At 42.0% G+C, this 13898-nt stretch overlaps 1 protein-coding gene across 3 annotated transcripts in view; it reads right to left on the reverse strand.

Annotated features, from left to right (window-relative positions):
- tulp3 (TUB like protein 3) overlaps positions 1 to 13898 on the reverse strand; it is a 39855-nt gene that overhangs the window by 12179 nt on the left and 13778 nt on the right. For 2 of the 3 annotated variants that reach the window (XM_050036762.1, XM_050036761.1), the window contains 2 exons: positions 13200 to 13241; positions 7542 to 7593 (listed from right to left, as the gene is read on the reverse strand). In XM_050036762.1, the coding sequence (XP_049892719.1) occupies positions 7542 to 7593; positions 13200 to 13241 (94 nt within the window). Of the gene's footprint in view, positions 1 to 4642; positions 4925 to 7541; positions 7594 to 13199; positions 13242 to 13898 lie in introns of those variants that run through there. The other variant, XM_050036763.1, reaches the window with a different exon arrangement.

Here is a 13898-nt window from a genome sequence, read left to right on the forward strand (position 1 = left end):
TTGTTAACCACTCAGGGGGCTGATGCAGCTGCTCTTTTATTTGTAGATTTTTGTTTAAAAGATGTTAACTACTTAAAATAAAGTGTTAAATAACGTCTATTTTGTCACTTGTGTTAATTCCACTTGTGTGAATCAACCTAATTCTTTCCAAATAGAGCTACTCAAGTCATCTGGTGAGAATTCTTGTATTTTTTAACATTGCAATATACATTGCAAAAAAAAAATCGCAATGTCAGTTTTTTCCAACATCGTGCAGCCCTAGCATCAGTCAATATGGTCATTGTCTTTTTCCTGGCTGCTTGCCATTGGCTGTCTGACAATAGGCTGCTAACACTGTTCGAATGTTCAGGATGGGAGTGTGCTTGAATGGAAATGGTGACAGAGACATGCCATGGAATTGTCAAAATCAAGGCTTATCTTAAAGATGACAATATGTATCGATGTTTTGCGTTTGCATCAACAATAATAGATCGCTGATCAGTGAATCAATATACCAGTTCAGGTCTATGTATCATTACACCCCTACTACGTACACTACACTCTTTAATTGATGAAGTGCGGACATTGCTCTGTTAGTTGCCGATAAAAGATTCAGCAAGTGTTGCCTTGAAGATGATGTCATGGCAGTTTGATGTGACGTCACTATGGCAATTAGCTGAGAATCCTCCCAACACTGAGGGCTACTGTCTGCAGTGGAAAACAAAACAAAGAAAAAGACCTGGTTCCAAATGTGAGTTTAGTCGAGCTGTAACATGCAGTGAAAATATGGAATTTGTCCCCCAATGCTACAGTGAACAGTATTTGTAAACCTCCTGGTCCCACAGTAGAAGCAGAGAGAGCTACATCCTGTCTAGGCTTCAAGGCTGAAAAGGAAAGCCAATGTGAAAGTGCCAAAAACTGCAGTCCCTCAACTGGCCACTTCAAGCTGGCTCCAAAAGTTGATCTACATAGACGCCCATCTTAAAATGCACAACTTTACTACAGAAATAATGCCGTCATCATCTTGGATTTTTCTTGGATCATCAAGTCAAGGCTTCAGAACAGGAGTCTACAAACCAATGGATGACGTCACTGTGGTTATGTTCATTATTTTTATATTGTGTATGGCAGCAGGATAAATATTTTTTAACTACATGATGGATTAAGTGACTCAGAGTATGAATATTTAACATAATAGGTATAGAAAACTGGAAAGTGGTTTAAATAATGGGTATAGAGGCATACACCCACACTGCAAGGACAATACTAACACACAGTACAGGTTGAGATTTGAATACAGGATGAGTCACACAACAGAAAAATAACCTTAAGAATGAAGCCAAAAAAAACGAGGGGCAAGAAATAAATCCATAATAAAACCCAACAATCACGCCAAGGCCTGAATACCTCTGTGTGCAATGAATGGCTTCACTGAATAGCTGAAATAATGGGTGCTGCAAGGGTCTCATTTGGTGTTATGCTGTATTCTCTACTGAAGAATAGTGAGCATTCCATCCTGAGCATTTGGTGAAGAAACGAGGCAGGATTTTTAGCCAGCATTAGTATATGCTTTAGGTAGTGTGGTATAGTGTATTGTGATTTCTGTTTAAGTTTCAGTAAGGGCAGAACATTCATCCTGCTCACCCTGCTTCCCCCAAGCCCTCAGCCTCTGAGGTCAAAGCAGCTGATGGATTACGCAAGCACATTAATTAGCGCGTCAAATGCACAACAAGTCCTGTTTGGTGATGCTGTTTAGTGAGCTTGAAGAGATCAGGAGGCTTTGTCTCATATTTGCCAGACCAAAAAGCTTTCATAACTCATCAGTCACCGAGAAAGTGTCCAAGAAATATATGTTTCCTCACTTCTGTACAATCACAGCAATATCAGCTCCCAATGTTATGATTTATGAGTACAATGTTTTGGCATTAACAACACATTGACAACAGAAGGGGAAATGAGATCAAATGAACTCACTATGTATATCAACAAAAGGTGAGATAAAAGTCAAAGGACGTTTAAGCATTATAAATGGTATTATAATGCACACATGTATAATAGTCCGGGAGCTTTTAAGCCTAGACCTGGATCTGTTATCATTTCAAAGGACTCTGCTTTAAGAGGACCGCAATTTGCATGCTCGCTTTGTCTATAAATAAAGGCGAGAAATGAATAAAACATAAAGCAGGATTATCATAATGAACGTCATTACTGTTGGTGTAATGAATGGATGTGGATATATAGCCAAATTTCAAGAAGCATAACAATGGTGACTGGGAGAAAAACACAGGAGGCTGCTGATGATGAAGGTATATGTAAAGATAAAGAGCCATTTTCTTGATTCAGTTGGAGTGATCTGACTCATTCTGTCTTTTGTTAATACTGGCTATTGAATGAGGGGAAACCGCATCCAGAACAACTGTGGTGTAATGATATCTTAAAGGGACAGTTCACTCTAAAATCAAAAATATATATTTTTCCTCTTCCTATAGTTCCAATACAATGGAACTAGATGGCACTCAGCTTGTGGTGCTCAAAGCGCCAAAATATACATTTGAAAAACTCAACGGCATTGTCTCTTTCCAGAAATCATGACCTGGTTACTCAAGATAATCCACAGACCTTACTGCGTGCAGTTTCATGTAGGAACTATTTTCTTTCTAATGAACTACACCTGCCAACTGTATTATTGTGCAAAAGGAAGTGTGTATCTACTCATGGAAGAATATGTAGTCCCTCCAGTGTGTTCTGGGTCTGCCTCGGGGTCTCCTACCAATGTGACGTGCCCGAAACACCTATAACGGGAGGGGCCCAGGAGGCATCCTGACCAGATGCCCGTACCACCTCAACCGACCCTTTCGACTCCAAGGAGCAGCGGCTCTACTCCGAGCTCCCTCAGCCACACTTCTAAGTGACCCATTTCTGCTGCTTGTATCCGTAATCTCTCTTTCTTTCGGTCATTTCAAAGAGCTCATGACCATAGCTGAGGGTTGGGACGTTATTGAGCCAATAAATCCAAAGCTTTGCCTTCCAGCTCAGCTCCCTCTTCACCACGATGGTCTGCACCAAATCACCAATCCATCTCACGCTCCATTCTTCCCTCACTCGTGAACAAGACCCCAAGATACTTGAGCTAGCTCGCTTGAGGCAGTAACTCTCTCCCAACCCTTCTTGTGCACTGAGCTTAACTGCAAATCAGAGTGATTATATTCACAGATGAGCTCTGCCAGCTCCAACGTCAATTCAACATGCTGAATCATCCAAAAAAGGCTGACTCGGGCAGACTAGTGCCAACAGTGTAGGAAACACCTCAAAAACTGGGGCAAGATGGCGCCGCTCTATGGCGACTCGGTTCTGCTCTCACTAATTGTTTGTTTAGTGTTGTCTTGTTCCCGGAACCCTGCTTTGGTCTACTTCAGTATGATAAGACTGAGTTACTTCAGGCAGGCGCTACAGAAGCATTAAGAGAAAAACATCTCGCTTCAGAGACAGCACCTACCTCCAAGCCATAAGGCATCTCAACATGCACTGTTAGCACTTTAAACTGTAAGCACTCTTGTGCACTTTCTGCTGAATGTGATGCTGCTGGGTACTGTCTTTCTGTGTGTATTGTTATTGTGGTGTATTGGATTGTTGTATTATTGTCTGACAGCGAACCAAGACACATTCCTATCAACTATGTTGACATGGCAATAAATTATTGAATCTTGAATCTTGAATCCTGAATCTCACAGATGCTCACCGACAGCCCAACACTGACCAGCAGCCAACTGTCAGCTTGGTGTGTTAAGGCCTTACTGTTAGCAAGCTCAGTGGTGCTATGGAAGCTAGCAGTAGATGCTGGCTTCCCTCTGGGCAGTGATTTGGTTGGCAGGTGTAGTTTGGTGAAAAGAAAATGGTTCCTACTTGAAACTGAACACAACAAAGTCTGTGGATTATCTGAAGTAACCAGATTGTGATTTCTGGAAAGCGACATTGCTGTTGGGTTTTTCAAGTGTATTTTTTGGCACTTTGAGCACCACAAGCTGAGAGCCATCTATTTCCTTTATATTGGGGAGAAGGCAGACATCTCTACAGCTGATAACTCCAACACTCAGCAACTCACACCAAAACAAACTAGACTGATAAACAGCACAAGTAAGGAAAATAAAATACAAATTTTGATTTGGGGGTGAACGGTCCCTTTAACACTGATTTCACCTGCACTCACTGGGCATACACCCTGGACTACTTCTTCATATTATCAAAATCTCATCAGTGTGTGTTGCCTCCCCTTCTAGTTGCTATTTAAAGCCAATCTATTGTAACATGGCATTCTTTTGTAAAGACTCAGTACTTGGCATTTCGAGACCAGGATGTGACTTCATTCAGGCTCCAACGGTCTTTCCTGCATCAGCCAAAATATGAGATAAAGTAGACTCAAGTATAAATGTGATTTGAGGAGACATACTATATATTAATGTGTCTTTTTTTGCAAAGAATCTATAGACAAAGGTTGAATATATTCAGTGAGAGGTTACTGTGTGTCCGAATCTTTCCTGTCTCAGACACACAGATAAGAGGACTGGGTAAACAGTCACACACACCTACAGTATGTCACTGAACACAAACTGTTGATAAATAAAGAGAAGATATATCAGAAAAAGAGATATTAGAAGTTACCAACCCGTTCCATTGACATCCTGAACAAGTGCGAGTCAAAGTTAACCGGTTTCTCTACAGAAAAAACATTCCAAGTCGCGCTTGACTTGAGGTCAGATGCAAGTACGATCTCCCCAAAAGAGCAGCGCTCCTGCTGGGAACGACTCTGTCTCACTGTCCCTCATTTCCTTCTCTGGAACTGGAGTTTGACCGCCGATACACCGACAACCTCCTCTGCACTCCTCTGACAGAAAAGGGTCTGGCTCTGGCAAACGCTGAACGCTAGTGTGCGCGTTAGTGTGAGTGTAAGCGCGGTCCCCGTTGCTAACTGAATCAGCCGTCATTAGTGCTCCAGCGGGAGGGAGAGACAGAGGAGAGAGGAGGGGGGAGCTGTGATGTGCGCTCACAGTGAGATACGGTCACAGCCACACGGTGCTCCTGGTATTATTGTCTCAATGGTTTTCATTTTACTAGAAACACTGATTTGAGCGAAAGCCATGGGCAGATTATGAGACAATGGGCCCCTGGGCGCAGACAAGCAGAGCGCCCCACCACCTCTCCTACACAGGAGCAAGACACACAGAATTTATGGTCATTTTGCCACGCTTTTTAGTTTTGTTTTCTATTCAAGATAGTGTTGTTGTCTTTTTTTTGTGTCTCTTTGTGGTTGTTCCGTGTCTCTCTGTGGTGACTGTGTCTTTTTGTTGTTGTTTTTTCTCTCTTTGAGGGTATTTTGTCTGTCTTAATGGTTGTTTTATGTCACTCTGTGGTAGTTTTTTGTCTTTTTATAGGTATTTTGTGTCTCTTTAAAGCATTTTGTGTCTCTTTGTGGTTTGTTTTGTGTCTCTTTCTGGTGGTTTATGTCTTTCTGTAGTCGTTTTGTGTCTCCTTGAGGTTGTTTAATGACTCTTTATAGTCGTTTTGTGGTTCTTTGAAAGTATTTTGTGTCTCATGGTCATTTTGTGTCTTTTTGTAGGTTTGTAGGTAATTATGTGTCTACTTGAAGTACTTTTGTGTCTTTTTTGGTCGTTTTGTGTCTTTGAGCACATTTCTGTCTCTTTATTATAGTTTTGTGCTCTTTGTGGTCATTTTGTGTTTATTTGGGGTCATTTTATGGCCCTCTAAGGGCGATTTGTGTCTCTTTGTGGTCATTTTGTGACTCTTTGAGGCCATTTTGTGTTTATTTGGGGTCATATTATGACCCTCTAAGGGCGATTTGTGTCCCGTTGTGGTTGTTTTGTGTCTCTTTGTAGTAATTTTGTGTCTTTTTTATTGTTTTGTGTTTCTGTGTGTCTCTTTGAGGTACATTTGTGTCTTTTTTTTGTCTGTGGTTGTTTTGCCCCGTCTTTGTAGATATTGTGTGTCTCAGCAGTTCCTTTGTATCTCTTTTTGGTCTTTTTTGTCTCTTTGGAGTCTTTTTTTTCTCTTTGTGGTCTGTTTGAGCCTTGCTGAAAGGCACGTGTTACTTTAGATCTATTTACACATAGCTCACACTATAGGAACTCTACCAACTCCCTCTCTACCAAGTACCAAGTCTCTAGTTTGACATATAACATGAGTGTCAGCAGTGCTCTATAAACAATAATGATGGCATAACATGGCAGTAACAATCATTTATCATCTCTGTCATACGGCAGCTGATCTCATCCTCTCCTCTGAGGGTAAGGAGCTACCTGACTTCATTGTTTCTCCAATTAGTGGACATTTTCGTCCACTTTTCTTCTTCTTTGAGTTAGCTGCTAACTGCTATTAGCTTTTAGTTAAATCTCACACACTGTCAAACATGACATTTCAAATGTCATGCTGTTACTACCTCGGATGCCCTCTTAAAGGCCCAACAACTCTATGCCCCAATTCTGCTACTGTACCTTTTATACAGAACAGTGAGGCAGTATAATGGTATAAAATTCTCACCTTGAAGATGCAGTGTAAAAGGGGCTTTTGAGTGACATTTTTCAGATGAAGGCCAGGGGGGCCCCTAGGCCTGTGCCTGGTAGGCCCGTTCGGTAATCCACTCATGGTGAAAGCACAGTAAAAAGATGGATTTTACTTTCATTGTTTATTATATCTCAGTTTTTCCATAACCTGCATGTGATCCCCTCTGGGCATTAGAGCATCTGTGTTTGTCCTCATGAGTTATGTAAGAACAGAAGACTCTCGGGTGAGTCTGTTTGGACTCAGCTGAAAGTGTGCAGCATAACTGAGCCACAGCGGGACCACGAGACACACACACACAAAGCCAGGCGCCCCACACTAAATCCTTCCCTCTCTTTGAACTCACCAATCTGGCCCTCCCGTTCCTTTCTGCCTAATGTGTGAGATAGTGGAATACAGCTTCCAGCTTAAATCAAAGCTCTACACCACAGCTCCTTAGCAAGGTTTGAGATAAAGCGTCTCACTGAGACTCGGGGGGGATGAAAAGGGAACAAATGTGTGGCAGAAGAGGGGCTGTGTCAGGTAATGGTCGGATAAAAGGAAACAATTCTGCCTCAGGAGTAAGCAAGCATTAAAATTCCAAGTGACTGGGCAGGTGAAAAACAGGAGATTTCCAAACCAACAACATTAATCACTAAATTGCACGCCGCTGCGGTGATGTTAAAGCAGCTCCTGCCAACAGCAGGCACCCCTCGTTGACACCAGAGTGGCAGAACACAGGGTCGTCTCAGCCCTTTAATTTGACCGCTTTCATGCTAAATTTTGGCAGGTGCTTACAAATACAACAGGTTAGCTCTCGAAAACACCATCTCTGTGTGAGTAAGAAGGCTTAACCAGACTTAGGGTGCAGCATAATAGCTGTGAACTACACCAGATGTTCTTTGAGAGTACAAAAGAGTAAAGACGTCAAAGCCTTAGGAAAATGATGAGAAAACAAACAACAAAAGTGTGAATTGTTGTTCATTTGTGGGTGAAGTTCAGCTTCCTACCTGTCTCTCGAGCTTCTGTTTCCTAAGACTGGCTCCGTCATCTTCAATGCCACTGCAGAGAGAAAGCAGAAACCTGTCTTAGAAAGAGTTGGACTTTTCACACACTTTACAGTTTTAATCTCTAACAAGTATTGACCTATACTTAAAGAAGTATTTCACTGCTGGAAAAATGGTCTTTTCATAAAACTGGGCTGTCTATGCTCTAGAAACAAATACACAAAGAGACAACAGAGAAAAAGGCGCTTTTGTTCAAGAGGTAGAAAACCTGCAACTACAAGAACGCACTGTGCCACACCAGACCAAAAACGCTCCTGCTGATGGGTGACATGATGCATGCTTGGCTGTTTTGACACAGGAGACATCATGTTAACCAGCTGGTTACAAACATCCTTGAATTACAGTTAAACAGTAAGCTAATGATCAACACTGGAACCAGACATTAATATGACATCATAGAGATGTTGGACTCTTACACTGGCCAGATGACAAGCTCTGGTTGGAATGAAACTCAGTGTCATCTGTCATCAGTATTCTATGTCAAAATGACGTTGGCATTGGATGTGTCCTGACATTGAACTTTGGTCACCAGTCGTCCCAACCTAAATTCAACCACATATCATTTGTCTAATGACATTGGTGGCCAGCCGTGTAGTTTTACCGTATGATCTCAGTATTTTCAGCTTTCTATTTCTCACCTAAAAAACATTTTCTAGTGCACTGTTTGGCTGTCATATAAGAATTTGTCCCAAGTTTTACTTGAAGATCCATTGCAATACAAACTCAAGTAACGGTCAAAGTTGCCATATTGAAATTTAAGGTGTGCTGATGGATTCACGTCGTCAGCTCATGCATTAGTAACATAACAAGTAAACGTTCCACCTTAAAAGTCTCCGGCAGTCGGCCCAGTGAATGAAGTTATTTTTTCTCAGACTCCAGCTGCTGTGAGAGGCAGCAAAACATCCTTTCATTTTATAGTTACCGTTTACTAATAAAACTCTCCACAGTATGAACAGTGGTTACATGAGCCTCAAAACCAGCCACAACTCAGCCCTGAGCAGAGTGACCGTCCTCTACTGACCAATCAGACTGCAGTGTTCACAGCTCCACCTTTTAGTACCAGATCTGTGTGCTAGGTACCCCAACAGAGGGGGGGACCAAACATGGGGACGGTACAGAACGGTTCTATTGTTACCATCCACAACTTTTCACTGTGGAAGCGGAAAATAAGAGTACTGAACTGAACCATACTGCTTGGTGGAAACAGGGCTTTTGTATCCATGGTGGTGGTGGGCATATGAAAATGCAGAAATACAATCTGCAGTTTAAGAAACAGCCTTAGAGCCGACACCCACTCTATCAAAACACAGCAAACCAAACTCAATGTGAAATCATTCTTTTGAAACCTTTTTTTATTCCAGTGGAATATACAAGTCTATTATAGCACAACTTTCAAAACACTTGATGGCATTACAAAAACTGCATTTGTTTTCATGTTTCAATTTTACAGGCATACAATAGACTATGGAAATCCATTGTTATTTATAATTAAGTTTCCTTTCACTCTAAACCACTCTCTTTTGTGGTTGAGAGTTGAATATAAGCATTGTGTGCAGTAGGAAAAACTAATTAGTGATACAATTGCTGTGGTCAAAGCTTCATTAGCAACATGAAATTGCTGCTGGTGAGCAACAGCAATCCAACATACATGGTCTTTGGTTCCAAATGTGTAAAAATAAAATGCACAAATAAGAAAAGGCAAAAAAAAGTCCTGTTCTAATCTATACAGTCTCCTAAAATCAGTCCAAAAGTCCCCTTGTGTCTATGTAATTGCGAGAACTTCAACACCTGGCTATGTCTCCCATTGAGGAAGATGCAATGGTTGGTCTATTAAACACAACTTAAATCATCTATTTCTCAGTGTTTCAATAATCTGTTAGCTTTTGAGATGCTGTTGTTGCAGAAGTAGAGGCTTTATACGACAGCAGATTTAACATTTTGCACATTAGTTTTCTATTTTTGGCATGCCTGTAAATAAGAAAAGAAAGGGTCAAACATTTAGGTATTGAGTAAGCTTGTATGTAAAGAAAATATAAGCATTTTAGAAACGTTTTAATTACTGCACATTCTGTAAAATAAACAAATTGTGTTAATGGTATGGTCCACAACAGACAGATGTTGTGAAGATGTGACTACAGATTGGACAAAAGCATGTTAGTGTTTGCCATCTAACAGCATGTACACTGAATTTGATTCGCCTCATCAAACCAGTAGAGGTCACCACTGTTGCTGCATTAATACAAGTCAATAAAGACTTTGTATCCTGTATGGTCGTCCATGAAATACACCAGTTAAGGCTTTAATAGTCACAGCAGTGGCAGGTTTGTAAGTGTAAATCCGCAATAAAACCAAATAATGACAAATCTACAGGCCGTAAAGTAACTGCTGGTTAAACGTGGCATGACTCATTCTTTTAAAAAAAGGATAGAAAGAAAAGCAAGTTTGTGAGAGAAGAGAAAGGGAGCAAGAAGAAGACAAAGAACAAAGATCCAGCTGAGAGAACGCCTTGAAGTCTGGGTCCTCTGGGCACTTACCCTGGACACCTATCTGAAGGGAGCGGGCCCATGTTGCTTAGCTACTGTGAGGAGAGAGAAGGGCAACAGCAGGAGTCTGTACTGTCGGAGTCAGAGACCTACAGACGCTCTACTACTGTCTCTCTGTCAGACACACACAGGCCTCGCACACAGACTGATATATGTGCAGATCACTCCATTTTTTTATTTCTTTCATCTCTTCCTGTTGGGTAAATCTATAAATAGCTCCTGTTCTGTTGGGCTGAAATGAGTTTTTTTTAAGAGAAAAGGATTAAAGGTATAGGATGATCCTCTATCTCTCTATCATCAGGTAAGCTCATCAGATATCTGACTCACTCATCCTCGCTCCCTATTCCCATCTCTCCCACAGTTCTAGTGTGTAGGTGATGACACACGCTACTTAAGGACCTCGAGCCCGATGCTGGCTGACATCACATCTTATCTCTGAAGGACAGTCACCGAATGCCAAATGGTGACGAGCTCCGGAAACCCATTTAAAGCCAAGAAGAAAACGAGTGCTTTAATGAGCCTGTTCCACTTATGGTAAACCGACAGAGTTTTTTTGGGGAGTTTTTCCTTATCCGCTGTGAGGCTGTAAAGCCCTGTGAGGCAAATTGTGATTTGTGATATTGAGCTATATAAATAAAACTGATTGACTGATTTAATGATCATCATCTGTGGCTCCGACAGCCAGCATGGGCTTGAGTCACGATCTGTCCATTCTACGTCAAGATTAGTCATCTCGCACCAGCGCGTCATGTCACTCGTAAATCCCTCTCCAAGTGTCCCTCGCTGTTGACACTGGCAAACAGATGGGTCTCTCGGGAGGCCATTATGGCACCTGAGAACAGGTGCTGGTGACAAGGAGAAGAGATAGGGAGCTGAAGATGATAGTAGTTTTTAATTACACACAAAGGACTGTCATTTAGGATGCTGAGGAGATTGATGGGTGGGAGGTGAGCAGGTGAACTCATCAGTGAGACAGAGTGGTCTGTTGCAGCAGTTGTGAAGGCCTCACACCTGTCGATAAGGATACTTCTACCAGTGTGGCTCGTGCCAAAGGACTGCCACATTCACAGAACAGTTTGTCTCACACTACTGTCATTATGTCCAATAATAAGACCAAGGCATAAATAACTCAGATTAAAATGGTGACTTAGATTTCCCATTAGGCTGTGCCATTAATAATGTTGTTTCCTTGCTGCAGAACACAGGCCCTTAACACACTATACTTAGCCCCAGATTAAGGAAGCTGTTAGCCTCGGCACAATCCTGGCACATTCCAAAGTAGACTAACCCAGACTTCAGCCTAGGGCTTGCTTGCCATCTCAGGAGCAGTATTAGCCTCCAGTCTGCAGGGTTATCCCATGGATGTATAAAAAGAACTGGATACAGTGTTGGAGGTGGGACCCCGTTCATTCCTATAAAAGTTGCACAGTGGCGCATGAAGCCAAAAAAGCTCTATTTCCGCAAAATGAAAATACCCCGACCTTCAGCATTGTGGGGCCCATATAGCAAGCACAGACGTCTTTCTTACAATGTAAGTCTACAGGGAAAAGTCTTTCTAAAATGACAGACACAGATGTTGTAATTCCATACATGGCCACTATGAAAATTGGCCTCAAAGCCCAACACTGCTCCTGAGAGCCTGGGTTATCCCCTGAAAATTGACTAACCACATAGGTAAACGTTGCCTGTGTGAAACGAATCTAATGGAATTTGCATCATGTTTTTGTCATCTATTCCCATGACTTTTTCGTCACGTCATTAGTACACGTGTTTTATGTTTACATTGAACCATGGTGACCACTACGAACTAAAAGATAAGAACCTGGCAAGCTAACTTCAAACAAATCTGTGAGTTAGGCACTTTGCTATGTATGACACCCATTAGCCCCAAAAATGGCATCATCTCTGTTGGCCACTGCTGGAAAATGTCAAACAATAGAACATCTTCTTTTCAGTTGTCCTCTCTCCCCTGTTCTTTCTGTTTTTGATGTTTCAGCACCTCTCTCACATAAAGCCCTGCTAATGATGACACTCTGAAATTGTAGCTTTCTGTTCACACCAAAGTGAGCACATACAGTGAGCAGCAGCAGCAACCATGAGCACGGAAACAGAGGGCTCGGCAGGGAAGGAGCACCTGCCTCAGCAAGCAAACACACCGTCTGCGGTCATTTTGACCTGACCAGCGGGCTTCACCACACGCTGACTGGCTGCTGAAACAGGTGACATGCTTTACGTTCTACAACCAGCGGCCGGTGATTTGACCAGTGGAGTTGCAGGTGACACCGTCAGCTGGCTTGAGTCGAGCTCAGACCAGCTGGTTCACACCACTGCAACTTTTCTCTGCAATGTTCTTAAACAGTTTCGTCTCATCTCGAATCTTTGGTCTGAAGAACAGATGCATCATTCTAGAATGTAAATACTAGTCACATGTTGCAAATAGACATTTAAACCAGGGCTGGTAGAAGTGCAGTGTGAATCAAATAGCCCTGGGCTTACATTAACTTTGGTTGACAATGTGTGTGTGAAAAGACAGTTGGTTAGCCCATGGCTAAGGACAGCCCTGGGCTAAGAATATGCAGTTTGAAAAGCCCTGCAGTCTGATTAATAGCTGAAGGCACACCCTCTATATTACGCTTCAACATCAGTTTCCTTGATGTGTTTAACCTCAACAATCTTCCTGCTGTAATGGTAGTGCACCAAACCCCTCAGGCAATCAGTCTGATTGAACAATTTATATGGTAGCTTTGATATACTAGAGCATGTTTTCCCAGATAAAGAGAAGCCACTTGGTAGCAGCAGATGATGCACATTAAGTTTGTTGTCTAGAGAGCAATCATAACTGATCAAAGAGTCTTAGCGGTGACACATCTCTGACATGCTGTGCGGCAGTTGGAATGCCATGTGTCATGAAAAGTTGTAAAAAGTCAAACAAACATGGTGTTGACATCACGGATAAAAACGCCCTTTTGAAAGTGAAATTAAACTTCAGTTATCTTGGTGATTCAAGTCACAGATTGTAAGAGGAAAGTGTGTGTTTGGTGAGTGTATTGCTGCCTACCTTGCTGTTGAGTTCGAGGAGAAGCTGGCAGAGCTGGAGGGTCTTCAGGGAAAATGGCAATTTGGCACCAAGGCAGGACAGGACATGTGGAGAGGAAGAGAATTAAACAAGTTCATTGAGATCAAAAAGTAACAAGAACCTATGGGACATGGCTCAGGGCTCAAAACTAACTTTTAAAAGTGGTCACTGGTTACTTGTTCATTCGTTCTCTCCCTTTAAAATTTTGCTTTGTCATTGACTTCATTCACAAACACAAAATATTACAGTTTTACCCCTTGCAAAGAGTTGGGGAGTTGGTTTGTGTATAACAGGGCTGCCCTCTAATAGTCGACCAAACATTAGTCTACCAGAAAGGTCATTAGTCAGCAAGATTTCATTGATCACAGCACAAAAAAAACCCAACAACAAACACGATACTCTATTAAGAGCTTTGCCTTGTCAAAATAAATCAAAACCTATATGACTGGACCATGTGGGGATTTAATTTGAAAGGACACAGGAAGTGTCCACGCTCAGCAGTCAGACAGGAGTCAGGTTAATTTCCAGGGCTGGTACCTGCGGTTATTCCACAGGCTAGTTAATAACATGTCGGGCAGGAAATTCAAAGTGTGGGATCATTTTGAGAAGGTGAAGGACGAACCCAAGGTGATATGTAAACTCATCTTCATTGGTCGACTACAAACATGACGTATCATCTGA

The sequence above is a fragment of the Epinephelus moara genome, chromosome 23, assembly GCF_006386435.1.
Source record: "Epinephelus moara isolate mb chromosome 23, YSFRI_EMoa_1.0, whole genome shotgun sequence".
Lineage (NCBI taxonomy): Eukaryota > Metazoa > Chordata > Actinopteri > Perciformes > Serranidae > Epinephelus > Epinephelus moara.